Source organism: Manis javanica, chromosome 5 (genome assembly GCF_040802235.1).
Source record: "Manis javanica isolate MJ-LG chromosome 5, MJ_LKY, whole genome shotgun sequence".
NCBI lineage: Eukaryota > Metazoa > Chordata > Mammalia > Pholidota > Manidae > Manis > Manis javanica.
Window position 1 is genome coordinate 5,674,372 of NC_133160.1, and position 26,802 is coordinate 5,701,173.

The 26,802-nt window shown below is 46.9% G+C and overlaps 1 protein-coding gene and 1 long non-coding RNA gene across 6 annotated transcripts in view; one reads left to right on the plus strand and one right to left on the minus strand.

Moving 5' to 3' along the window:
• Positions 1 to 122: 122 nt before the first annotated feature.
• Positions 123 to 25,876, plus strand: LOC108405315 (uncharacterized). The gene is made up of 5 exons (XR_001855155.3): positions 123 to 1,196; positions 12,957 to 13,935; positions 20,753 to 20,810; positions 21,686 to 24,995; positions 25,085 to 25,876. It is a non-coding gene; the product is annotated as an uncharacterized lncRNA (long non-coding RNA).
• CASS4 (Cas scaffold protein family member 4) overlaps positions 2,368 to 26,802 on the minus strand; it is a 40,728-nt gene continuing 16,293 nt past the window's right edge. For 3 of the 5 annotated variants that reach the window (XM_017673415.3, XM_073236412.1, XM_017673416.3), the window contains 6 exons: positions 19,514 to 19,936; positions 14,513 to 14,614; positions 12,503 to 12,583; positions 10,342 to 11,640; positions 9,289 to 9,366; positions 2,369 to 6,766 (listed from right to left, as the gene is read on the minus strand). In XM_017673415.3, coding sequence (XP_017528904.3) covers positions 6,356 to 6,766; positions 9,289 to 9,366; positions 10,342 to 11,640; positions 12,503 to 12,583; positions 14,513 to 14,614; positions 19,514 to 19,936 — 2,394 coding nt within the window. In that variant the 3' untranslated portion in view covers positions 2,369 to 6,355. Of the gene's footprint in view, positions 6,767 to 9,288; positions 9,367 to 10,341; positions 11,641 to 12,502; positions 12,584 to 14,512; positions 14,615 to 19,513; positions 19,937 to 26,802 lie in introns of all 5 variants that reach the window. The other 2 variants (XM_037006335.2, XM_037006334.2) reach the window with 2 other exon arrangements.

Genomic DNA, 26,802 nt, shown 5'->3' on the forward strand with positions numbered 1-26,802 from the left:
GCGGGGCCGTTGCCAAGTCCCGGTTATCATGGAGGGCGTCGTTGGGCGCTGGGCGTGGCCCCTGGGCTATGGCTGCCGAGGCGCTGGAGGGGCCTCTTGTGCGAAGTAGTGTGCACGCGGGTTCCCCTCTCCGGGGCGGTGGCCGGTTCCTTCCTCTTTCCGGTGGGCACGAGGTTTCTGCAGCACCACCACCGTATTCGCGCACCCTCGCCCCGGGGGCGGCGGACGGGCTGACTCAGCACCCAACGCTCCGGGGCCGTGTGTCACCCCAGCCTGGCTGGACCTGGCGCCTCCCCAGACTGCGAGCTCCTGGAGATAAAGGACCGCGTTTCATTATTGCAATGAATGATACATATGAATGGAACCTATTATTTCAGTTAACATTTACGTGTTTCAAAAGACAACGTATCTTTTTATTGAACGCCGATTGTGTCCTAAGTACTCAATAAATCCTTTATAGGAGATTCTAGGGAAGTAAGATTATTCCTCTCAAGCCTGAAATTTTCTGATACTGCCACGTATATTGTCTGTATATGAAGTATCGCATACAGTTTGTACATGTATGTATGTCATTCACAGCCTTCTAAAACCCAGGATAAAAAATTTTTTTAAGTAGGTATAATTAACAGATGCAGATATAATTAGAAAAGGTACTCTGATATTTCCATGCCTTGTCCAAGAAACAGGATGTATTATATAATGAGAACAAATCGTTTACAAAACCCCTGCTGGAATCCGTGATTGCCTGCTTTCATTCTCTTGGTTCTCTATTCGTTCCTTTAATTATTAAAATATTAGAGGAAAGCCTATCCACAGCAAGTAGGGTGGACTTTTGTAATTGGATGTTATAATGCTGACCAAAGTGGACATAAAGAAGTGAAAATATTCCCCACTTGGGAACAGAAAATAACGTGGATATGAAAACTTCAAGAAAACTGGGTTATAAGTGAGAGCTGGAAATGGGTTCGAAGGTTACTTTTCTCCCTCAAAGAACAGAAAATCAGACATGGAATAGCATAACCCCAAAGATCTTCAGACAAGACCGTCATACCAGTGCTCCTGACAAGCAAATCCGCCCCTCACCAAGTTCATTTGGAGAAAAAAAAAACAAAAATAGAAGCTCTTCATTGAACCATGACTATGTGCTGGGAGACGTGGAGGCTTTCTTTCCTTTTGTCCTCATTACAACAAAGCAGGTAGGAGGCATATGCCTTCTATTTTCCAAACGACATAGCTGAGACTTAGATGTCCAGGTGTCTTGGGTCAGGGGCACAGAGTGGGTGAGCAGAGGAGTACATGAGAGGCTTTCTCAGACGAAGCCCACCTAACTACAAATACCATGTTCCTTTACCTCTTCCTGGAGCTACTGATGGCACACAGCAGTGCCAGCTGTGCAGGCGTTAAAGCTCAGGCAGTTAGATTTTTTTTTTCCTCTTCCTCCTTAGTTTCCTCTTTTAGAATATTGGTCTCTGGACTACTCTGGGCTGCAGGCTAAAACTTTTGTGGTTTATTATTATCCTCATTAGCAACTAATTGTGTTGACAGCTGCTGCGTGTCAGGCACTGTATTCAGTAGTGCTTTACTTGATTTGAGCCATTTTGTTTTTCCAGCCACACTGGCAAGCAGGTGTCATTGTCTGCTGCTTTTTACCACAGCCTTTGTTGAATGAACTAATGAAGGATAATCCTTTATAAGGATCCTTAGTGACTTTGCCATTGTTAAGCTGTGGAATTTTTTTTTTCTTAAGGTATCATTGATATACACTCTTATGAAGATTTCACATGAAAAACGTTGGCATACTACATTCACCCATCTTTACCAAGTCCCTCCCTATACCCTGCTGAAGTCACTGTCCATCAGTGTAGTAAGATGCCACGGAGTCACTACTTGTCTTCTCTGTGCTACACTGTCTTCCCCGTGACCCCCACTACACCATGTGTACTAATCATAATCTCCTCCCTCCCTCCCCACCCATCCTCCCCCACCCCTCTCCTTTGGTAACTGATAGTCCCTTCTTGGGGTGTATGAGTCTGCTGCTGTTTTGTTCCTTCAGTTTTGCTTTGTTATACTCCACAAATGAGGGAAATCATTTGGTACTTGTCTTTCTCCACCTGGCTTATTTCACTGAGCACAATACCCTCTAACTCTATCCATGTTGTTGCAAATGGTAACAAGTTCTCAGATTCAAAAAGACATGCGCACCCCTATGTTTATTGCAGCACTATTTACAATAGCCAAGATATGGAAGCAACCCAAATGTCCATCAGTAAATGACTGGATAAAGAAGATGTGGTATATATATATACTCAAGCTGTGGATTTTTGAAGGGTGGGAGAGGAATGAAATTATGAAACACAAAAAAACCATCACCATTGAGAAGAATCAGTTATTTATTAACCTTTTTGGGGTAATTGGACCTCTTGGAGAATTTGATGAAAACTTTGGACTTTTATTCCCCTGAAAATATGCATTAGTACATAGGAAATTTTGCTACAGCCTGTACATGTGTATATTTCATTCAGAGCCTCCTGAGGCCCAGGCTAAGAGCCAGTACTTCAAATGATTCTACTGCCTATGTACAATAGTTCCCAAATATTTCAGACTTCTGAACTGCTGAGGGTTTAATTTCCTGTTAGCTCTGCCCATGTGCTGTTCCATACCTGCAGTTTAAAATTCTGTCTGGACAAAACTGACATGTAGAGTATCGTATTTTAGGAGCATGAAAAACAACCCTATGTTAAGATTCTTGAAGACTTTCACAACCTTCATTTAAGGTTACACTTAGGAGGATGTCCCAAAGAGGGTGAATATAAAACAAAGTGGAAAACTGAAACAATTACTGAGCTAATTCAAGACAAAAAATTACCTTTAACTTGCCATTTTAGGGAAATGTTAAAAACATTCCAGGAATATACAGGCCTTACATGAACTGGCCCCTGGCTACGCCTCCCAGCTCATGTCACCTAATTGTCTTTCCCTCACATGGCTCCAGTCCCACCGGCCATCCACCTCTCCCTTGAGGGCACCAGGGGCACTTCTGCCTCTGTGTGCTTGCCTTGCCGTTCCTCCTCCAGAACACTCCCTTCCCAGTGTCTGCCAGTCTGGCTCCCTTGAACGGTTTAGCACTGTGCTCCGGGGTCCCCCCTCTCAAGAGCCACCTCTCCGTCCAAAAGAGCACCTCTCTTCCATCACTCTACCCACTACCTTGACTTAATTTCCTCATTGCATGTACCACCACTGGCATCCCATTACAAACTTAAATTTTGATGTCTTCTTCATGAATTTTTTGCACTGATGTTGGTTTTTTAAATAATGCATCGAAATATTTGTCCCCTTGAGTGATCTTGAGGTCCTGCGTAAACAGGAGGTACTCAGTAAGTATCTGTTCAGTAAATGAATGGAAGGAAAGGGCGTTGCAAATAAGCTACACAAATAGGCAACTCTTGCAACTGGGCAGTTTTTTGGAGACCTGGGGTGCATACTCTGGGGAGACCATAAATTTTTTAAAAGATGTTTTATAAAAAACAAAGTAGTTACCGTCAAACCAGAAGCATGACTCCCCAAGTGCTTGTCACATTGGAAGATCTCTTAACTAGGCTCCAAACCGCTTCCATCCTTCCGATGAAATTTAACTTAATTGAGGTCAAGTTGCTACCACACCACCAACCCACCATTTCCTCTTCCTACCTTGAGAGGAAACAGTACAGAATTCTGGGCATTAAAGAAAAATACTTAGCAAAAAGCTGTTAAAGGCTAAAAAAAAAAAGTAAGATTTCATTCTTCTTTTAGAAGTTTTCAGAAGTTATTATCCTATTGAATTAATCAGTGGAAACTCATTCCATAACTGCTGTCCTTCAAAAAAAAGGAAGTAAACACATTTAGCTAAGAGCAGCAGTTTTCATTATTTTTGAACCCAATGATTTTTGTACTTTGTCAACAAAGGTCCTTGGTTTGAACTCTTCTCAAAAATATACATAGATGGGTGGATGATAGATCTCTGTATATATTGATATCTAGCCAGCTTATATATATACATATGTAGTGTTCTGAAACCTACAGGGACCCGTTCATTACCTATTAGACTCTGTCACTTATGAAGGACTAAATGAGTTAAAACATTCAAAGCATTAGAACAGCATCCGGAATGTAGTAGTCACTAAATATGTGCTGTTGTTGATACTATTATGTAAAATTAACTTTGCCCTCTGGAGTAAACATTTCCTGGTGCCTCCCTGCAGCCGCCCTCCTTCCAACAACATTTCTGACTTTGCCAGGGGCTCCTGTTGGACACAGTTCTACAGGGCTCACTTGCATTTCTGCATGACTTCTGAGTAAAGGCACTGATGGCAGTTTGTTCTGGACTGTCTTTTTCAAGGATGTTTGTGACAAACATCCTTGGAAGACAGAGATACTGTCTTCCGCCAGAGCAAAAGGGCAGGTTTGTTTTGCTGTTCAACATGATAAAAGATAATATCTCCCTCTGAGACAAAGCTTGGTCAAGTCTGCACAGAACCCGTTATAAAAGATTGGGGTTTCCTATACACAGGGCTCTTTGGCTTTGACACATACCCATTGTGTGTATAGCCTCACAAGCACCCACCTTTGCAAAAGTGTGGTGTCTCTGTGCAAGCGCTGACATAGAAGGCCCGACTACTATCCTCAGGAAGGCGGGCTTGCAGGCTTGCATGGTTGATGTTCGGTTGTTGTAGTGGAACTTGGATTTGTGAACAGTTCTCACCATGCCCAGAGTTGATAAAAATGACTCAGTGTGTCTAAGCCGTCTGTACAGGAGCTGCAATTCATGCTGAACACCTGCTTTCCCCGAGAGTTGGAAATGTTGGTACCTGTCACGCAGAGGCAGCCTACGTGATTAGCCCCTACAGGGATCCTGGTGTGTGGCTCTCTCGAGCTTGGATGTGGTTTTCGATCACTTCTAACAGAAGGACACTTACCTAACTGATACAAGTCTTAGCTGTTCAGAGACTGTGGGCCTCTCTGTCCTAGTGTAGAGACCCAAACTTCACAAAGATGGGGTCCTTCTTTAGGGACTCTGAGACTAACTTGGTGAAAATAACCAGACTTTTAGCAGTCAACAATTCAAATGCACCTACCGTGTGTGGAGTAGCAGACAGGAGTTGGACCTGGTATCATTTCAGGTGACCCTCAGTCTGGAGATGCTGTTTCCAGGCTACAGAGGTGTTTAGTGGCTGAGACGTTTGTATAAGGGACATGGACCTTTACTCAAAGTGAAGTTAGGGTGATGTAACCATAGCAACATGAACTAAAGACCCAGCTGACAGGAGAGGAAGGAGAGGTGGTTGGGCTGGAGGAGAGCTCTGTGTCACTTTCGGATCTGTGCCCAGCACAGGGCAACCTGTTCGTACCACAGCTCCTGGCTGCGCTGCTACGAGTGATGCTCTGCTTTTCCCTGTTGATCTTGCACTTGAGAACTTGGCCTCCCTGTACTCTTGAGGGAAAAGCATTTAAACAGCAGAAGTAAACACTGGACGCTTTGCTTTGGTACCAGAACCCTAGTGATGCCGATCAAAGACTTTTCCAAAGGGTTGTTGCAAAGGATGTTTCAATTCATGATTATGTTTACATAAGATTATAAATGGTAACAGATTTCAGACTGCTGAAGTATAAACCTTTTCTGGTTGAGCATACTAAATTTATTAACACAGACTCCACAATGTACGAAATAAATTAATAGGGAACCCCACAAGACAGGTTATGTTGTAAATATAATGTGCGTCTTTAGACACATAATTTGTACAAATCTCACAGGATTTGTTCAGTCGAAATTGAAAAACTTGCTACATTTTCTAGCAGATGCAACAGAAGTCAATCACTTGAGAATAAGTCTCCTCCTCATCTCCTACTTTATTTTCTCCCTAGCTCCTGTCATTGTATGTATGTGTTTCTTCATCACTCGTTGTCGTTCTGCTAGATTGTAAATTCCCTGGGCACATGATGTCTGTCTGATTCACTGCTGTATGCCCAGAACCTAGAATTTGACATATAGTAGGTGGCTAATAAATAAATACTGAATGAATGAATTTACAACAGGCATACATTTAACCAATATAAAAATTGGTTTCTACAACATCATACACTGACCCTACACGATATGCTAAAAACTTAGCAAGATCTTACTTAACAGCTAGCTCTCCTCCCTGACTCAGTCAATGTCCTGGGGTTGCCCAGCCACTAGGTAATACCGGCTTTGGGCACCATGGCTATCTCCGCCCATCGGTGTGCCCCAGGTTGGCTCTTCCCGTAGGAAAGAGTTGCACGGGTTGTGCGGTGAAGCTGAAGCTAAGAGGTTAAGGGGGAAAGGAGGGGGGAAGGAGGCTCATTCCAGTGTGCCTCTGAATTGCCGTGTGTGTTGCTCCAGCTTCTCAACCTTCATCTGGAGGTGCTCCAGAGCTGCAGGGCTCGGGTACCTGAGCACTGCATCCTTCGTGGCCAGTGCGAAGTCCTTGAGCAGGCTGCACAGGTGGCTGCTGCTGCGGAGGACCTCGTTGCGCACATCCCTCTCCTGGGTCTCCTTGCACAGCGTGTCCACCAGCTTCTGTCCCACCATGATGATCAGCTTGCCCTGTGTGATGAAGACCTCTGGGGGCGGGCTGCCGCTGAGGCTGCTGTTAAATACGCGGATGGCTTTGAAGAGCGCCCCAAAATAGAGCCGGCAATGTTCAGAAAGGTGGATTTTCTTCTCAGGATTCTGCTGGTTCAAAGGTGGGGGGATAAAGGAGCTAGGATTCTACAGAATGGGAAAAAAACAATAGATAAGAGAGATTCAATTAACAGGCTGTGGTGGTTTCCCTTTTCCTGTTTTTGCTCAATTTGCTAGGCTTTTTATGAGAAAAAGGAGGGTTTTGTGTGGGAAGCCCCATAGTGCAACATTTGCCCAACAAATTAGTGTTTATGTTTTCAGAGCACCGTTATATATAAATTACAGCATTTATATATATTACATATATAAATTATATATTATGTATATACAATCTTACATATTATGTAGATATAATAGATAAGCCTATAAAATCTTATTCAATCCTCTCAACAAGCTATTCTTTAGAAAGAAACCCTTTCTAGAAACACACAATGACCACACTTTCAAAAAAGCAAGTAAACTTGATGGTGAGATTAAACCATTTAATCAAAGAACAGATTTTAGAGAATTAAAAACAGTCTCTAATTCCAGTATCAGAGGTAAACCAGAACCCCAAAAATTTCCAGAAGAAATCCAAATACGCTGACCTATCTGCCTGAATATGACAATATTTCTCCTAGTTGCTAATAAGGTTTCGTGTAGATTTTACTTTCATGAATTTTCCAGATTATGGAACCAACGTCTCCCCAAAGCCTGTAGACTCCTGAAAGATTCTCAGCATCTAATTAGTGACAAGCCCTCCAGGAAACACGGCTAAGGCTCTTGGTCAGAATATAGATGCGGACGCTGCCTAGGGTCATTCAATTAGCAAAATAAAGATCTGGAGCCTTAAGCCACATCAGCTAAGCCTAAAACTCTCAGTCTTAACCATTAAATTGTCCACTCTCTCATCTACCTCTGATCTCAAAATTCACAGCCCAGAAGCACACAGACAGTGTTATGATCTGATTTTTTGGGTCCCTTTCCAAATTTAAACCAGTGTGAAAGTGGCAGGAGGAGGGGCCTTTGGGAGGCAGGAGCAGGTAAGGTCATGTGGGTGGGGTCCTGTGATGGGATCAGGGCCCTCGTAAGAGACTCAAGAGAACTGGCTTCCTTTCTCTGCTCTCTGCCGCCGAGGACCTGATGCAGGCAGCCTGAAGCTGGCAGAGGGTCCTCCCCGGAACCTGCCAGTGCTGGCACCCTGCTTTCCGACCTCCAGCCCCCAGAATCGTGAGAAGTGCGTATCTGCTGTGTTTACAGCTCGCAGTCTATGGTACTGTTACCGCCGCCCTGAGTGGACTGAGACAAGCAAAGCAAAGCACAGATCGGGGTGTTGGCTGAGACGGACTCAGGGGCCTGGAGGAACCAGCAGAGGCTAGAAATGAAAAGAGACAGTCTCTACTTGGGAATGCCGGCACCTTCGTGTGAAAGTATTAACTGTAGGTAAATGAAGATTGTACTATGATCCTTGTCCTGGGGAGCTGGACGTGTGTGGAGGTATTCCCGGTGCCCAGCAGGCAGTCACTGCGCAGTCCACCCATGTGCAGTCTCCATGTGAGGCCCACCCAGCACATGGAGAACGGACCATGCAGTGGTCAGCGCTGCCCCCGTCCCACTGAGAGGCACTGCCAGTCTACAGCACCAGTTCCCGGGTGTGGTTCTTAGACAAGCAGCGTCAGCATCCCTGGGAACTGTCAGGAAAGAGACTCTTGGGCCCCACCCGAGACCTACTGAATCAGAGACTCGTGGAGTGGGGCCCAGCCCTCTGGGTTTTAACAATCCCCATAGGAGATTGTGACCCATTTGCAAGTTTGAGAACCGCTAGTCTAAGGCATACTTCATGTTGAATAAAAAGCCTGACTTGGAGCAATCTGGTGGCCCGAAGTTTGTGTTTGGGGCTTGGGGAAACGAGCATCACGAGGCCTGGGTTCTGGTTCTAGTTTGCCTCTGAGAAGGCAGATGACCTTGCTCATGGTACTGGACGTTCGTGGCCTTCCCTCTCCCAACCCCACCCTACACCCCAGCCAGGGAGTTGATCTGGTTCCTGTTTCCCAAGTGGCATTTATTCAAATATTACTGAGTTATGCCCTTTCTGCCTCCCTCTTAACCTTTACTTGCTTTATCTTTGTCTTTGAATGAATCCACTGGTTTTATTTCTATTAATCTAAAGGAAACTTCTCAAATTGGTAAGTGGAAAACTACTGTCACTTGCCATTAATGGAAGGTAACCAATAAAAATAAACAGTGATAACATCTTTGCTTTTAAGAAAGAAAAAGGAAGAACATCAGTGACAAAGAGGCGTCAAAGATACACAAGATGTTTGCTTTCATTGTGATCAGTAGCATTAGAAGACAGTATCGGAAGGAAAGTGAGTCCATGTTATTTAGTGCCATGTCAGTACCACCCAGGATAAACCTGCAGAGCCCCCAGAATTATTTCTCTAATGGTTAAAAGATCAGGTTCCACATCCTGGGGTTATAGTGATACTGTAAAAAAAAGGAAAAAGCAACACAAAAACCAGATCTTCTCCCAAGTGGGTCATGGCGATAATGTTGACTTATTCACATAGGGCAGCATCTCCAGGGATAAAGCCTATTAGAAGTCCTGCAGAGTCAGCATTATCACTGACCTGTGTTTCTATGTCTCTGTTTTCATGCAACCTTTGTTCCCAGATGGGTTTTTCTTTCTCTTCTAGATTCAGCAACCTCTGAAACATAAAATCCCTTTGATTACCAGCCTGAGTGGTTTTTACGCTACCACAAAGCCGTTCAAGTCCACTTTAAAACTTGGGCATTCCTCTTTAGTTTTTGTTGATGGTCTGCCAGCTGATACCTTTTTTTGACAAAGGAGACCTTGGCAGCCCAAGAACTGAATTTTGTCTGCCGACACGACCTAATATAATGACACACAGGTTGCTTTTTAAAATTTATATATAAATTTTTAAAATTAAGAAGTGAGAAATATCCAAATTTCCAGCTTCTCTAGAATGTGTTAAAGTTCTTACATCAACCACCAGGAAGTTGAGCAAAATAAGATTTGGGCTGAAAGTGCCAAATTATCTCCTTGACACAGCCCCAGGTGACCTGCTGTACCGCTTGAGACTTGCAATGTGTGAACTAAAGGTTCTCTTTTGATAGTGTCTGAACTTAAGAGACGAAGTATTTCACAGAGTAACTAGGGTCTGGAGGCTGCGAAGGCCACACACGGCTGGGAGGAGTGTTTACACTTTCTCTTCTGTTTCTAAGAAACACACTGACAATGACTAACTTTCTGACTTTCAAAAATGGAAAGAAACTTGATGGTGAGATTTAAGAATTTGTTCAAAGAACAGATATTCTAAAGGGTTTTTGAAGTTCTTTCTAATCCTAGTATCAGAGGTAAATTCTAAACCCCCAAATTTCCAGAAGGCATCCTGTCTGCCTTACTATTAAGACATTTATCTTACTGCTTATGAGATTTCCTCTAGAATTTTACTTTCATAAATTTTATTTTGTGGAAAAAGGAACCAATGTCGCCCCCAAATTACTGGAAGATGACTGCCTTTCAATATACAATTATTGAATTGTAACAGTTGGAAGATTCTCAGCATCACACTTATTGATGACCAGACAAAAACTAAAACTGTGTATACGGCTTTATATATGTAAAGCCCCCTTTATACCACTTGGAACTCTGAACTCACCTGTTCACAGACATTTGTTCTATTTTTCTTTAATAATTCAGGGGAGTGTTCATTTTCCCCTTGTTTATTAAAAGGAGCACTCCTTTGGTACGACTCGATTTCCCTTTGGGGAGGCTGGATGCAATCTGTAAGCTTAAATTGTGCGTTTGGGGTCAATTGCAAGGTCTCTCCCTTTTCACAATTCTGCTTGAAAAGGAGCCTCCCATTGGCAATGACAATAGAGGCAAACCTTTTGATGTCTTCTGGAACCATCCGTGCCACCATGACAAATCTCTCAAGGTCATCTGGGCTGTTTTGGACTTGGTCAGTCACCAGGATTTCCAGGGACCAATTACAGCTATCCAGGCTTGCCTTTGTTTCAAGCAGGATTTGGTAGGAGTTGTAGATTGTCTGTACTTGATCCCTAATTCTGCTCTGAAGGTTACCATTGTTGAGGTTACAGGCAGTTCCACGGACTCTGTAGGCAAAATCCAGAAATTCTCTCAAAGATTCTCCTATGTGGTCGGCGGCCCTGCGAATGGCATCGATGTTGGCCTCTAGATGGTCTCTGAACCTCCATTTCCTACTTACAAAGAGCATCAGGCCTGCAACAGAGCTGGCCACCCTGTGCTGCAGGGCTGTCACTGTCTCTTTGGCCAAGTCTGGGTCCAAGGAGAGCTGCTTCGCTGACTCCTCAGAGAAGGAGCTAGATGAAGAGTCCGTGGATGTAAAGGAGCATGAGGAGACGACACTGGCTCTGCTGTCAGAACTGGAAATGGATAATCGATCTGGTTCGGGAGACAGAGATGCCGCCTGTCCAGAGAGCCATGAGGAATTATGATCCATGGAGTTCTCTGGAACCCCACTGGGTTTCTCCAGATCTTTTGCAGCTGGAGGGACACTTAGCGTTGCTTTAGGGATGTCGTAAATATTTGGCTTTGTGTTCTGCTGTTCCATTTGGAGAATCAGAAAGCTTGAAGGAGTCTTGTAGCTGACACTGTCATCCAAAGAGAATGTGTCCCTGGGCACCCGAAAGCTATGACAAGGAATTTCTGGAAGGCTGAGTTTTTTCTGCATGGGCCCGTTTCTTTGCAGGTGTGGAGTAAGAGACCTTGCTCCGGGAGGATTATGGAAGCTGGACATACACCTGGGGAGATCCTGGGACTCCGATTCTTCTGCAAAGCTGGTTAGAGATACATTTCTAATATCAGCCTTTTCAGGAGACACTGGGGTGTCGTAGATCCATTCGGATTTCTGTGGGCTCGGTAACGTGCTGTAGCCGCCTTTCCTTATGGCGATTGTTGATGTCACACCCTGCCCCTGTGAAGAACCACAAAAAGTCACCCAGTTTAGTAGCAATAAAAAGAGGGTGCGAATGACTCACCTGACAAATGTGTGTTATACTGAGGACTTACTAAGTGCTGGGCACTAGGCTTCTTTAAATATCTGCCACTCCCAGGCTTACACAACTTCAGTGGGTCCTCATGGATGCCAAGGCCCTTTGCAATCTGTTCCCTTAAGCCTCCCACCGTGCCTGCAACCTCCTTGTAGGTCCAGCCACCCAGGCTGATTACCAAGCCCTCAGCTCAGAACCCTCACTTATACTGCTATAGTTAATGTTGCCCAAATGGCCCTTCTGCTCTAAGTGACCTTCCATTCCTTTCCTTTCCACCTAATAAACTCCTATGCATCTCTCATGACAAAGCTGAGGTGTCACCTTCTTGGTAAGGCTTCCCTGATGACCGTGGGCAGGGCTCTACTTACTGCATATATTGAGAGAGCCAGTAATAAACACGGAGCACACAGGTCTCAAATTAAGGCATTTCCACTACCGTCAAATAAAAGCCTATTGCCACACAACACGTCTCTGGAGTATATAATAGGCAGAAGCATTTATCTGAGGTCTACTGAGCTCCTGCTCTGTGCCAAGCACTGCACTAGGTCCTCTGCAGAGATCGACCAATACTCACAGCAAGTCTGTAATAAGAAACAGAGGCATGGAGGAATTATAGGACTTACCCAAACCAGGCTGCTCATCTTGTCCCCCCGTGGTCAGGGGTTTCAAAGGAAATAAAATCTGCTCCCAAGAATGTGCAATCCTAATTTTGACTGTGCTAATAAAATGTCCCAGAAGGTGTTCAGGTTTTCCTGGCATTGCATCTCAGCAACTCATCATACTTACATTTGGTTGGCCGCGCGGAGCGCCGAGTCCTGCCTTTTGGAAGCTGGTGGGTGTGTCATATAACTGCTGCTTCTCTGGCTCCTGGGGAAAGACCACCAGTGGTGACAACTTGGATTTTCTCCTTCCTGATGGCTACACATCACTAACTCTCCCCACTCCAGTGTGTCTTCCAAATGAAAACACACATTACTGGAGACTGGGCTTCTGTCACGATGCTCTGATGGCGGAAGTTTATGTGCTGCAAGGGCTTTATTTCCAACAGTGGACTTCGTGCCTTAAAAAGGTGCCTTCTCCCCACAAGGTGGGGACAAACTACTGAGAGAATCAACAGCAGCTGCTGAATTAAAAATGGTAGTTCATTTCCTTCTGCAAATTAGCTTTAAGATTGAATTAAAGAAGAATAAATGAGATTGGGAATTAATCTCCTGTCTTTCTTGTTTGTTTTTCTCTGTAGAGACTTTCCTGTGCTTATAACTCCTGCATTCATTCTGCAACTATTTCCGGAATGCCTATGAACTACCAGACAGTAAGCCAAGCGACATACACGCACCCAGCGACGGGCGAAAGACATGGCACCTATAGAGATGATTTCTCGCTTTTTTTTGCACAACGATTAGAAAATACATATGTGAGGATGTGAAAAATAGGTTCTGTGTTCCAAAGCCTGGTGAGAGCACCAAAACAGGTTTCTCAAAGAAAGAGAGAAAAGGCTGGAATTTGGAGAGGGTGTTTCTTTTGAGTTGGGCTGTGTGTTTCCTGTGGACACCTCCTCATTCGGGGAAGGGTGGGGGTGCCCTTCACTCCCCTCAAACCAAGTGGGAAGTGCTCCAAAGGGAACATCAATGGCTTGAGTTGTGTCATCGGAGCTTGGGGTCACAGTGCACGGGGGCTAACTCTGGCTCAAGAAAAGTTAAAGGCGAGAACCTGATGACAAAGCTCGGGGTGGTGGCATGGGGTGGCCTGTCCTCAGGGCCGGACTCGTCTCCTGGGGCACATTTTAGGGAGCACCAAAAAGCTCAGGAATCAAAGTAAATAATATGTCAAATGCAATATTATTAAAAATGACAACTAATGGGAAAAAATCAGGATGAACAAAATAACAACATTTTCAATAAAACTAGTATCAGTGGGGCTGGGATGAGGGTAGAGGAAGCAAAGTGAGCCGTGGAAATGTGTCTGCATGGAAAACTCTCAAACCCAAGGCACGCACCTCCTTCTCCTCATCTAGTCTGGGCCCAGCTTGCGCAAAGGGGGCACGTGGGTTTCCACTGGCCAGATGCAGATCGTATGAGAGCTGGAGCGGGGCCAGGCCGGAAACGGCGGGGGAATCTTAGGAGGACGATGCTGGAGCCGACTGTCTGCCCCAGAGCTAAGGGGGGAGCCCTCAGCCAGCAGCCGGAGGAGAGGCCTGGCCCGCCCCAGGGAACTTGCAGGTAAGAGATGCTCAGAGGCGTGGGAGGCAGGAGCTACTTGCAGGAAGAAAGAGCTACTCCAGAAGAAAAAGCAAGCTTTCAACACTCACTACTTCCCTGAGCAACACCCCAACACCCCCCAACAGGACCAGGCAAGCCGGGCCTTTCTGCCTCTGCCCCTCTCCCTGCCTGCAGCCTCACAGGGGCCTGAGGCCACCTGGTGAGCCAGAAGGAGTGGGAAGCTGGGGTGGGGCTGTGCTCAGTGCAGCCCATTCTAGTCCCCAGGCCCGCAAGCAAGCCAGGAGGGCAGGAGCTTTTGCTTTAAATGAAGTATGACGCTCAATTATTGGCTGGACTGTACATTTAAATTCTTCCACTGAGAGTGCTTACTACCTTTGAGGGATCAAGGAGTCTCAGAGCAGGTCTGAGTTGGCGGTCAGACTGGAGGCTCTCCACCCTGGCTGTACTTGGGAATCCCAAGGAGTTTATGGTCCCGCCACCCAACCTGCAGACGACTTCTGTCTGTAAAGCTGAAATGCAACCTCTGTGATGCTGAGAACCCCATGCTCAGTGCAGAGAGGCCTAGGTCGAAGCTCACCTTCAGGGCTGGGGGCCCTCGGCTCTGCACAGGCACGTCGTACACCTGGGGAAGCAAAGCTGGCATCGAGACCCGAGCTGGCCTGGGGATTGTGAAGAGGGCCTTGGGGAGAAAAAGAAGAGCCAAGGAAGAAAATGTCACTGCTGAGTTCACGGATCGGGTTCCAACGATCCCTCAGAGAGCAGAGGCAGCCGGGCGCTGTGAGCAGGTTCTCCCGGCACTCCTAACTGGCTTCGCTCTGAGACTGGGAACCGCAGGATGCTGGTGGGAGGGCCCGGGGCAGAGGGCAGTCTTCCTCAGATGGGGACCCATATCTCCGTGGTGGGACCTCCTGGGGTGCCTGCACCAGCCTTGTCTGGGAAGTGGGTTAGAAATGCAGACTCCAAGGCCCCACAGCAGTTGTCCTGAATCTCTGAGTCCTAACGGGGCACCCCAGAATCCGCACTGGGGTCATTCTGATGTCCTGAGGGAGTCGTCACATCCTGGATTATTGACGTGTTCATCTAATGATGCCAAATGGCTGTGAGCATGACATGCAGAGGGGCTCTAAGGGTGTGAAGTGGAGGGACTAATGGGTCCCAGGGAGAAGCAGGGGCCTGTCGGAGGACGTGTCACTTGTGTTGATTGCTGGTCGGGAGCACAAGTGACCATATGAATGGCAGCCTGCAGCTTCTGCTAGCAAGAGTGGGAAGCACCAGAGAACTTGGTGATTTGGAGCGGTCAACAGTGATCCAATTGGAGAGGAGCTCCGAAGAGGAGAGAGATGAGGCAGGGGAGGTCCTGGTAAGGAGTCAGGATTTTATCCCACAAAGGGCAGATTAACAGTCATAGTAAGAGCCCCTGGTCACCCATGGCCACGCTGCTTTGGGAAGCTCATGTCTGCGAATGGGTTAGTTCTCTAGAACTCGCTGATGTTGAGTCTAGACCTGGTGCCATGTCTGCTGCTCCAGGCAGCAGCTTCCAAACCCTGCCAGGGAACCAATCACCTGGTGAACTTTAAAATAATAGAGTTGCTGGGGCTCCACCTCATGCCTCTTGAACCAGAATGTCTCTGAGGGGACCGGGAACCAGTGATGTAAGGGGGGAGTGGATGTTGTCTGCCAGGGGCTTCAAGTCTAAAGGGGAAGATAAAGTGTGGAAACACCCAGGACACAGGCTGGCAAGCAAGGCAGAGCTGTGAGGCAAGACGAAGGTCAAGTCCAGAGAGTCCAGCAGAAGGAAACTGCATGTCCCATCAGGCACCAAGGAAGCTGTCACTGAAGGGGGCTTTCCAAATCAGATCCTGGGGGTGGTTAGGATCTTAATATGTGGAGACAGGGAGCGCCTTCAGGTCCGGGAGCAGGGTGTGAGGACTAGATCAGGATCCCTTTGTTCACGAGGGTGACCCAGCTCTGTGCCTCAGTCGTTTGTTTTGGTGACAGAATGTGCACAGCCTGAGAGAGCAGGTAGCAGCTAGCGTGTCCCACCCCCCCTGCATCCCCCTACCCTGTTCATCAGGCTGGAATAACCAGCACGATAAGGCAGCTGCAAAGCCAACAGGACAAGCATTTCTCCCTGGGACACACTCAGCTGTCAAGTGTCAAAACAACATTCCTGGGTGACAACTGCTCCTCAATCACAGAGAAGCCCGGATCTCTGAAATCTGGGCTCTCAGAAGCACTGCTGTCTGACATTCTGTCAGGAAGAAGGAAACATCCCACTCTTGCCAGAGAAGCAGCCTTGATTCCCGGCCACAAAGCAGAGCTTCATACGGGGCCTAGGACCCGACATTCTACGTCCACCTCAACCCTGTGGTTCCCGAGAAAGCAGCCTGCGTCCGCTCCGCAGTCTGGGCTGATGCTGACCCCTTACGCACTGGCCCACTTTGCATAGAGCCTATCAAGGCAGGGCCTCATTTACATTTCACCCAAAGCCCACCTTTCCCTCAGCCCCTAATTAATCATGCTGCCTTAACCTCTGCTCTCTGATCCCCTCATGCAGCGGCTAGTGAACCTGACTCCGTGCCTGGTGGTCTTACGCTGATTGGTCCAGGACAAACTCCAGCCCACAGGTCCCTGGGTTAAATCCAAGCTCCTGACAGGCCGCACCTGACTAACCCCAGGCAAGATGCGGGATGTGTCCCCAGCCATTGGCCATCACCTCCGGGCTTCCTTCCTCCCTGCTGCCCCAAACTCTTTCCTGCCACAGAGCATTTCAAATATGCTTCCATTGCCTCTTACTCCCCTATGACGCCCTGGCCTGTCTTATTTACACGCCTACAGAAGCACCTACAGAGAACAAGGGAGTTTCCTGTGTGTGAAATTCCACGTAGAAGGAACCAGTTCAAAAATGCTCAGTGTTTCTTGGAAAACATAGGCTCAAGATGGCATCAATTAGGGAACATGTTTGAAGAGCATGGTTTCGAAGGGTTTAGGGGCCAGAGGGGAACTCCAGTCTAGGAGCAATTTCTTGAGGAAATCTGATCCTCTTTACTTAAATACAAAAGTCCCCTCTCTCAATTTAAAACAAAATCAAATATGTTCTTTGTACGGTGATTTTTTTTAAAAAGTCAGACCAGCATATTATGTGAAGGAAGTTGGAATAAGAAGTAAAACAAAACTCCGGACTGTGGTTGCCCTGGAGGAAGTGACTGGGAGAAGGCACGGGGGTGCTAGTTTTGTCCTGTTTCTTGATCTGAATGCTAGTGACGTGAGCTATACCCGCAGGACCTGGAGGTTAAACCTCAACTGAAAGCTAATTAAAAAGAATAGACAGCGTCAGCCACAGAGGCAGGTAAATGAATAGCAAGCCTACCATGGCCCTGGCTGTCCCAGAAGCCAAGTGAACCAGGACTCCTGATTTCTAAGCCACAGGCAGCATCTCTTGCTTCAAGAGGCCCCCAAGCACAGAGAAGGCAATAAACAAAACAAAACAAAACAAAACAGGGGAGGAGGGGGCAAAAATACAGGTAGGACAGCCACAGAGAGAACTCAGGCAGGAATAAAGGCAGGAAAGTTCCCCAGGGGCTTCACTGTGGCCACCTCCAGAGCCCTAGGACTGCGGCCAGGTGCTCTTTTTCCTGAACTCCCCACGGGCAGCTGCGGTGTCAGTGATGGCTGCAGCCGGTACAAGGGAGGCTCTGTGCCGAGACACTTGATGCCAAAGACAAACCTTACAGCAATGCCCCGACCCTTTTCTGAGTTAAGTTTGGGCAGTAAACTCATCTGTCCTTTTACACCAATGGCAGTCTAGAAGTGGAAGCCCATGAGTACAAAGCCCTACGTTGTATCTGGTTACTTCATTCATTCAACAAATATTGATTGCACACCTTATAGGAGCAGGGGATTGTGCTGGGTGCTAGGGACACCTGGCCAACGGTGGACATGGCATACTTTCCTTTTAGAGAGGGGGAAATGGCTTTTGATTTTTTTTGTTTTCTTTAGTGGCTTTGAAAAGAAACCCAAATTTCAGCTAAGGCTGCTTGTTCTTGGAGGACCCACCACCGAAGCCCTGCTCTGAGTCAGCTGCTCAGACAGCAGCTGAGGGTTCCAGGCCTAGATCTGGGCCAGCTGTTTCAGAAAAGCAACTTAGGCCCCTCACTGACTGCTGCAGAAGGCTCCCACAGCTCCTTTTCTGTGTTTATAGCCAGTGCCTCTGAAAGGCAGCTGTTCTGTGTGACAACTGTCCAGTTCTCTGCCGGCAGCACAGGGAGTTAGAAAATCTGAAGCATTCAGTCTTTTAGGGAATCAACATGCTGCCGTTAGAAGAAGGTGTAGGAAGCCAGTGTGAAGGAGGCCTGTGCAGTAAGTGGGGTGTTCCTGGAGGGCCCGGCCCAAGCGTGGGGGCGCGGCCTTTCCTGGACACAGATGTCCCTGGGCCTCTGCCCGGAGCTCAGGCCAGGTGGGCTGTGTCATCTGAGCTGAATGCAAAGTATGTGATGGCAGGAAATGCCCGCAGTGACTGAAGACCCCGCAAATCTGTTCTGCCTTCTTAACACCTCATGAAGGCCCAGGCTTGTAAAAACAAGACATTGCTTTCCTCCCTTCTTCTTTTGATTCGTTTCCTTCTTAAAAAAAAATGTTTTCATTCTGCATTTACTGAGTGTTTCTTTTCCTATTTTTTTATTGCTATTTTTAAAATCTGCAGATGTAATGTGACATGCCTTATGTAACGCAAATCAACTTCCTGAGTTCTCTGTTCATCAAATATTTACTGAGTACGCACCCCTTGCCAGGCACGGTCCTAGGCGCTGGGGACAAGGGGTGAATAAAATAAAGGTCCCTGCTTAATGCCTTCTTCACCTTCTCTTTAGCCAGTCCTGCCTCCTAAGGATACCCACTGTTTGTGTGTGTTCTTTTCAGCGTCTGAGCACACACACACACATACATACTCAGAGGTACTTTTTAAAAAAGTTTTTGTTTGTTTTTTATTTAAATGGTTCTTTCTTCCTCCTTATAAGTACCTTATAGAATGACTTCACTTTTTTTCACACCTACATACCAGTTCGTTGTAGGGATATGACAAAATGTATGTAACCAATTGCCCCATCAACAAACACTTAACCAAATGCAGCTATAATGGTCATGACCTCCTCATCCAGATGCATCTGCCTTCCTGTGTACTTCTATGGTAATGCTGGAAGTAAAGTTTCTGGGTTGAAGGAAAAATATACTTTAAAGCTGATAAGTAATTTCTTGCCTTTGAACCCACAAAAATTCAACCGCCTCATTTATCACTGGTAGTCCTAGCAGTCCTTCCTAAAAAAGTCCATAATACTTTCCAGAACAGCTCCACTAAGCATCCAGTGTTCCTGCAAGGTGTGTGCGCCCTGGAGAGCTGTGGCGGTGCAGGGGCACGAGCATCGTAGGGAGAGCTGCAGCAGAGACCAGCCCCGGCTCGCCCGTCACACCAGCATTCCCATTTTACACACTTGCTCTCCCAAAGGACCCCAGTGACTCGGGGTAATCGAGCCCCTGGGTGTCACAGAAGCCTGATCCCTCTTTCATTTGGAGGCATGCTTACCTGTTTCGGAAACCTTAGAGTCTTTTCACAGACGATTCTGGCGTTGGCAGGTGGGTCTGGGAATTCGTAGACTTGGGCAGTGGCTGGTGGGGGCCCCTCCACCCAGCTCTTCATCTGCTCATATATGGGGCCTGGAGCTGGGGAGCGGGTCAGGGTGGGCACCTGGTAGGTCTCCCCAGAGCTGCAAAGAGCTTTCTCCAGGCCTTGCAGGAAAGGAGGACAGGGCCTGTCCACAGGGGCGCCCGGGAGGACCTGGAGGCGGTTGGCAGGGGCCAGGCCTTGCCTCCCGTGGAGCACGCACTTCCACCAGCCCTCACTTTCCGGCACGTTCTGTTCCAGAATGGTCAGGATGTCTCCTCTGAAGAAAGCCAGCTCGTCCGAGCAGTCAGGGCGGTTGTCGTAAAGCGCCCTGGCCAAGAGTGCCTGGGGTGGGGGAGAAAGGATTCACTCTTATCCCTGTTGTCAATGACATGGCACCCACACCACTCCCCAGAAACGTCACGGCACATTCGCAGCCGCTGTGTGGTCTGGTCACCTCCAGAGGCTCTGCTCTCTGCCTGACTTATTCCTACCCACTCTTGGGGTCTCAGGTGAAATGTCGCTTCCACTCTCCCAAATATGCTCTCGTGGTGCTGTTTTAGTTTGTGGTGACTATGACCCTCCTAGCTACAAGGCTGAGAGCAGTGTAGCATACAGTCGTGTTGGAATCCCGGCTCGCTACGTGCCCTTGAGAAAACTGGCCACTCTCTCTGGGCCTCAGTTTCCTTGTTTGTAAAATGGGAATATCGGTCATATCTGTCACCTGGGGTGAGAATTAAATGGGTTGATATGTACATAAAGCCCATTGACCTGTGCCTGGCATTTAGTAAGTGCTCAGTAAAGGATGGCTGTCACTGTCACAATTATTATATTGCTCTTTATCTGGTTGTTGCTATTTTTCTCCTACATTGGACTGTAAGTTCCGTGATTGCGAGAACCATACCTCACTTATCTGCTGCTCTGTCGCCGGCAGCAAGAGCAGACCCAGGTGCATAGGAGATGCTCAGTGAAAGGTCTTTTATTCATGAGCAATGAAGCAGACACACTGCTCTCAAACCCCCAAATCACCTTGTTGCAATGGCAGCGAAGGTTATGCCTGTTTGAACGTCTGCTCTAATTCAATGAAGGCAATTTGTTTCTGTGGGTGCTAATCTAACCACTTGTTATTATATCAATGTGTATTTACTACCAAAAAACTAGGAAACAGAGACAAGCAAAAAGAAGAAAGTGAAGCTGCCTGTAATTCCACCACTCAGAGGTAACTATTCATACCATCTGGGATTTCTCCTTTCAGTTGCTTTTCTCTTTCTTTAACTAAATTTACTTCATTATATTTTTTCATTATATTTTTATACCCTCTTTCCCCTAGTACATAAAGTTTATAAATAATATAAAGCCAAAATGACCAACCCTCCCATACTTTGATGAAAAGTGTTGCTTTAATCTGCATGTTTTTCTGTTACCAAAATGGAATTGGGTGGCCAACTGCTGGAAAACACCATCTTAAACACATGGTCAGGTGTGTGTGGATTTAGGGGAACACTGTTACATGTATGTCTGAGAAGCATAAGTAGAATTAGATCCTTCATGCAAATAGACACTGAAAATCTCCCATAAAATCTATTGCAACTGAGATTCTAGGAGATCATGAACAAGTTTTGTACATGAAACCTTTTTCTTACTACAAAAGCAGTAACAGTTCATTGATGAGAATACAAAATAATGATAAAATGGAAGAAATAAAAATGCCTACAGTGCTGCCAACCACAGGTGACTGTTCATTCCTTCAGTTTGTGTCTTTTCAGATCTGTGCATGTTTGTTCACATATATATACCTAGAGCCACAGTTGTATTTTCAAAACTTAATGGGGTCATATGGTACATACAGTTTTGCAATTTGTTTTTCTTCCCCACTTAAAAATAAGATTGAGAACATCCTTCCATGCCACTACACAATCTTCAGTATCCTTTTCAATAGCATGGTTTTCCATTGTATGGATAAACCAGACTTGTTCTTCCTGGTTTGGGGGCACTTCAGCTAATTCTAATTTTTAGCTATTACAAACAATGCTGAAATGATCACCTTCATCTTTACAGCTAAATATTTGCAACTTGCCTTCTTTATTTCCACAGATAAACTTCTAGGTGGGAAGTCCTACAAATCTTTGGGACTTCTCCCTCTGGGCTGGCTTTTGCCTTCCAGCATGACCCGACTCATTTATACTTCCGCCCACCTGAATGCCCACCTCTTCTGCCTGTTTCTTCACGCCCTGATGGACCCTGGGCATCAGCTCTCTTTTGGATCGTGGCTTTGTATTAAAATCTTTGTAGGGGAAACTCGAAATGTTTTAGTATGTTTTTGGAAACACCCAGACTGTCCCAAATTACAGAACTGGCTGCAGCCTTCATGCTGTGAGCAGATGTCTTTGGCCGCTTGGGAGGGGTGCCACTTCTCTGCTGTGCTCCGCTGTTAACTAATTTTTAAAAGGAAAGTGGTCCTGCAGACTTATGGGCACCCGTATTATGAAGGGTGTTCCTGCCTGTAGGGATTTCCTCTCTCAGTCATGGTGAACCAGAAATCCTCAACTGGGAAGGATAGTAAAGTCTCACTGTCTGAGGTTGAGTGAGCTTACGAGATTTAAATTGAAGGGCAGAGAGCTGAGTTAGAGCTGATAAGTACTGACTGCCTTCTTAGCGTCAGGCGTCCCATGAAGTGATCCCTTGGGCCGGCCATCCGTTCCCGCACAAATGCAGCCAACCTTTATGGAATGTGTATGAGGCACGCACTGTTCCACTGATGAGAGTTCACGAGTTCTGACGGTCACTCCCCTGCCTATGCTGCTTGGACGGCTTCCCGGTACCCTTAGCCACGAAGCCCCAGCTCTGTCCAAACCTTCCAGGTCCCGTGTGTTCTGTTCCCGCCAGTGTTTCCAGCCTTATGGCATCACTTCCTCACCAGCCCCACATGAGCACCACCCTCTGGGGGCTTGAGTCCTTGGCACATGCTGTTCCCTCTACCCAAGACGGTTAGCAGTGAAATCCTGCTCATCCTTTCAGGCTGGTCTTAATGTCCCTTCCTTGGAAAGGGCTTCCTTGACACCCAGACCTCCCCAGACTAAACCGGTTCTCCCCATTGTTTTGCTCAATACCTCTTCATGTCAGTAACTTAGGACACTGATACGTAATTCACTAAGCGGCTGTCACCTGTGGGGCCTCTGTCTCCCAGCTACAGCAGAAGCTCCAGGAAGGAGAGGTCACACCTTCTTCCTCGGGGCACCTCCAGCCCGCAGTAGGTGCTCCCTGACTACTTGTGGAGTGAGTGGCTGGATAAGGATGAGTAATGGAGTGCCTCAAGTCTTTGGGAGGTAAGAGACAGACAGCCCCAAGGGCTCCTACTTCTGTCTAAAGCAGGGTAAGAAAAAAAGCTTTCTTTGACCCTCTGCCCATCTTCTTAGGTGGGCTTCAGTGAGAATGACAACCAAGGTGTCCCGAAGATGGACCTCGGAGCCGGGTGTCTGCTCACTCATTATCGTCCCGTGAATATATGGGAGTGGGCTTCACATGAATGTGGGCACTAAGCTCGGAGAATCTAGCAGAGATGAAGCATTTAGAGGGAACAGTTTTAGAATCTTAGAAAGAATATTGATTAAAGGTCAAGACTTTGTGAAGTACATGCTACTTGGCAGACTTGTCCCCAGTTCAAGAGGCACATGATTTCTGCTCAGTAAAAAAAGATAACCTGAAAGGTTATGGTTAGTTAGCTTGCCAGACTTTAGCCAGATCTGTAACTAGCCCTGCAATCCCATCCTAACATTCCTTTATTAAACTGCCTAGGAATACCTAGATCCTCAAGTGCCCTTTGACCTGTTTTTAACACTTGGTTGGTTCTCTCACTAACTGACCAGTTAATAAGATCTTTGACATGAGTTCATTTTATATTTGCACAACAGTTATGATTTTACCTTTTCAGAAATTATACTTTAACTGTCCGTACTGGGAAGAAAAGGGAAAATAACACAGTCTCCAGCCAATCATCACAATTCCCAGGAAATATACTTAACACATTCTTAAAAGAAAAAGTGCATCATCTGAAATGTGCTTGCATTTGTCTGGAAATAAGATATGTTCTGTGTGTTCAGAGAGAACAGCTGGTGCACTATGGCAGCTGCTTGGAAGTGTCCCGACTGGCATCAGCTTAGCTGGTGGGCTTGCCTATTGTGAAAGGCAGGGGTATCTTCCCAGAGAACAATGGGCTTGTATGACCACCCACTCCACTGGCACCCACAGCTGTCCAAGATGGAGAGCGACAGTCTTAATCTGGAGACACAGTTTTCTTTGTGCTTACAGCCCGCAGCCTGCAGTACAGCAGCTCACACTGTGCAACAGCTGGCAGAGGGGAAAGCATGTAAACTCCCCGCAGGAGGAAATCTCAAGCACGTTGCTGTGGATTTCCTTCTGAATGGTATTTGGTTATAATCAGCAGGGGTGTCTCTGGGCAGAGGTGTGTATGGACATCTCATGCGATCAAGTAATGTGTCCAAGTTTTAATAACAAAGACCATCTAAGTTTATGTTACAAAGAATCAAGCACATGTGAGAAGCCTTGGAGGTTTTCTCACCTAAAAGAAGGGAGATTACAGTGGGCTCTGTTGAATGACAGCCTGTTTTCCTTGGGTGCACTGAGGTCATTATGTCACTTAATTCTCAGAGGCCTCAGAGGAGGATTTTCTTATCTCCATTTTAAAGATGAGAAAACTGAGGATCACAGAGGTCAAGGACTCAAGTAAGGTCACTTGGACTCTAACCGCTCTCTTCACATCCATTTTCACACCCTCCCCCTTACAATTTATTCTCCAGACACCAGTCAGAACATTTTACATACCTAAATCAGATTGTGTTGGTAACTTGTTAAAAAATCTCCAGTTGCTTAGAACTGCACTTGAACAAAACCTACACCCCTCACCTGATCACCCTGCCTGATTGGCCCCCTGGCCCACTCCTCCTGTTTCTCTCCAGCCAGGTTATTGTCTTACTTTTCTGGGATGCACTCAGCTTGCTTCCACCCCAGGACCTTTGCCCTGGGTGTTCCTCCTGCTCAGACTGCTTTGCGTGGCTGGCTGCTTCTCCTGCAGATCTCAGCTCACGTCACCTCCTGCAGGGGTTTGTCCCTGACCACCCACGTAAGGCTAGGCTCCTCCCCCACATGCAAGCAGGACTTGGAGGTGCTGATTCTCTAGGCATATTGAAGAAGGAACCCAGGCAGGGCAGGCCAGGCTTTTATTGACAGGCTGGTGCTGTGGGGAGAACAAGAAATAATTGCAGCAAATACTCATTCTGCAGCTAGCTTCCTGGCACTGTGCTAAGCTCTCTATAGATAACAGGTGGAAGTGATTGTCAGGCCACTGCAAGGGACAAGCGTGATTGTCACCGAGGCTACTCACAAGGTACTTCTTAATAGGGTGTTAATATGGAAACACTCGCATAGGTATTTAAGAGATGAAGGAGATGCACATTTTTATTTTTGTCTCTGCAGGCACATAGGCAGTGAGATTCTGCATGCAATGGAAGAAACCTTTCAAGCCAATTTCCCAAAAGGGCATTTCCCCCAAATGCCCATCTCTAGCTGGGAGAGGGGAAAGGAAAATGAATAGGCACGGGGAAAGAGTTTAGGGAGACAAAGGCAAAGAATAAGATTCCCCTCCGGGGAGACCTTCATGCAACTGCCAGTTGCAACACGCTAACCGGTGTCAAATCAGCAATGAGTCTTGGGAGTAATTAGCTATGAACAGAGAGATGTGGAGTGCCATTCTTTCCTTCCTTCCCCTGGACTGTACTGAGCCCCAAGCATATGCCCAGTGCTGTCCTGGAGAGAGAGCAGGAAACAGAGCAGCTCCTGACCTCATGCTGATACACTCCGGAGGACACAAACTCCCAATAAAATTTTCATGGAAATAAATCTACGGTTTCTATATCTCTTCAGTGCAATGAGGGAAAATAAAGGAAGTTATGAGAAATCATGGGCACAGTTGGGAAGCAGTGATGGAGGATGGCTTGGGGAAAGTTCCCGTGAGAAACGGCCCGTGGATGTTGTGATCTGGGGGTGAGTAGGAGTTAGTTAGACCAAGAGTGGGGGAGAGATCATCCAGGCAGAGGAAGAGAAATGTGTGAGTCGGGAGGGAGGGAGGAGTGTGTGTGTGGTGGGCGGTGAGCCGGAGGAACTGAAAGATGAACAGGCCGGCTAGAGAGAAGTAAACAGGATCGGGACCTGATTTCTATATTGGCTGTGGTTTATGTGCGGCTGCCGGGTGGAAAAGGGACGGGAGGGAGCCGGTGGGGGCCAAAGAGGCGAAAGCCAGCCGCCCAGCCTGGGTGGGAGAAGCCCATGCCTCAGGTGAGGGCGGAGGCAGGGTTTAGGAGAGCTGTGGGGAGGAGGTGAAGGACTGAGGGCAACCTTTCAGGTGAGTCTTGAAAGAGGGCAGGCCTGCAACTGTCGGAGAAGGGAGGAGGGACGCACGGCGGACCAGGTGAAGTAAGAAGCAGAGAGAGGACTGCTTCCTGTCTGCAGCAGTGGCGTAAAGACCCAGCAGCCACAGCTACAGTTCTGGGCAGAACCAGAGAAGACCCACCTGTCACCCGGAGGAATGCCACCTGCTGAAGCTTTGGTTTTTGTCCTTCTTCACCATTCCTATTGCCAGGATGGTGGTCCCCTCTCTAGACCGGGAGGGTGGGCACAGCTCCCCAGGGACTCAGTAACTCTCCGCAAAAGCAAGCTCAGCTTGCCTTAATGCTTTACCTTCCATTTTAATTTTCTTCAGTTAATTTGAAAGAACAAAGATGCAGAAACTCTGAATGTTAGAGCTGGATGGAAGGCCTTGGACATCATCTGCTCTGTTTGTCTCATTTTAGAGCTTTGTGGTGCCTGAGACTAGGAGGGGGTAAGTGACCTGACTAAGGGTACACAGCAGCAGACAGCAGGGCAGATTCAAACTTGCCAATTCACTGCACAGGGTCCCCAAGTCCAAGTCAATCCCGTACTCTAACCTGCTAACGTCCAAATGTGTGTACATTAGAAGGAGCCAGTCTGAAGACATCTACAGGCAGGAGCATCAACTCAAAGAATTATAGGAGTTGGGCAAGAAGTATATGTAAGTGGGCAGGCCAGGTGTGAGACACTTGGGAGTGGTTGAGACTGTGGCACACTCAGGCAGATTTTAAAATACAACTACCTGGGCCCAGTGAAGTATCTGCTGC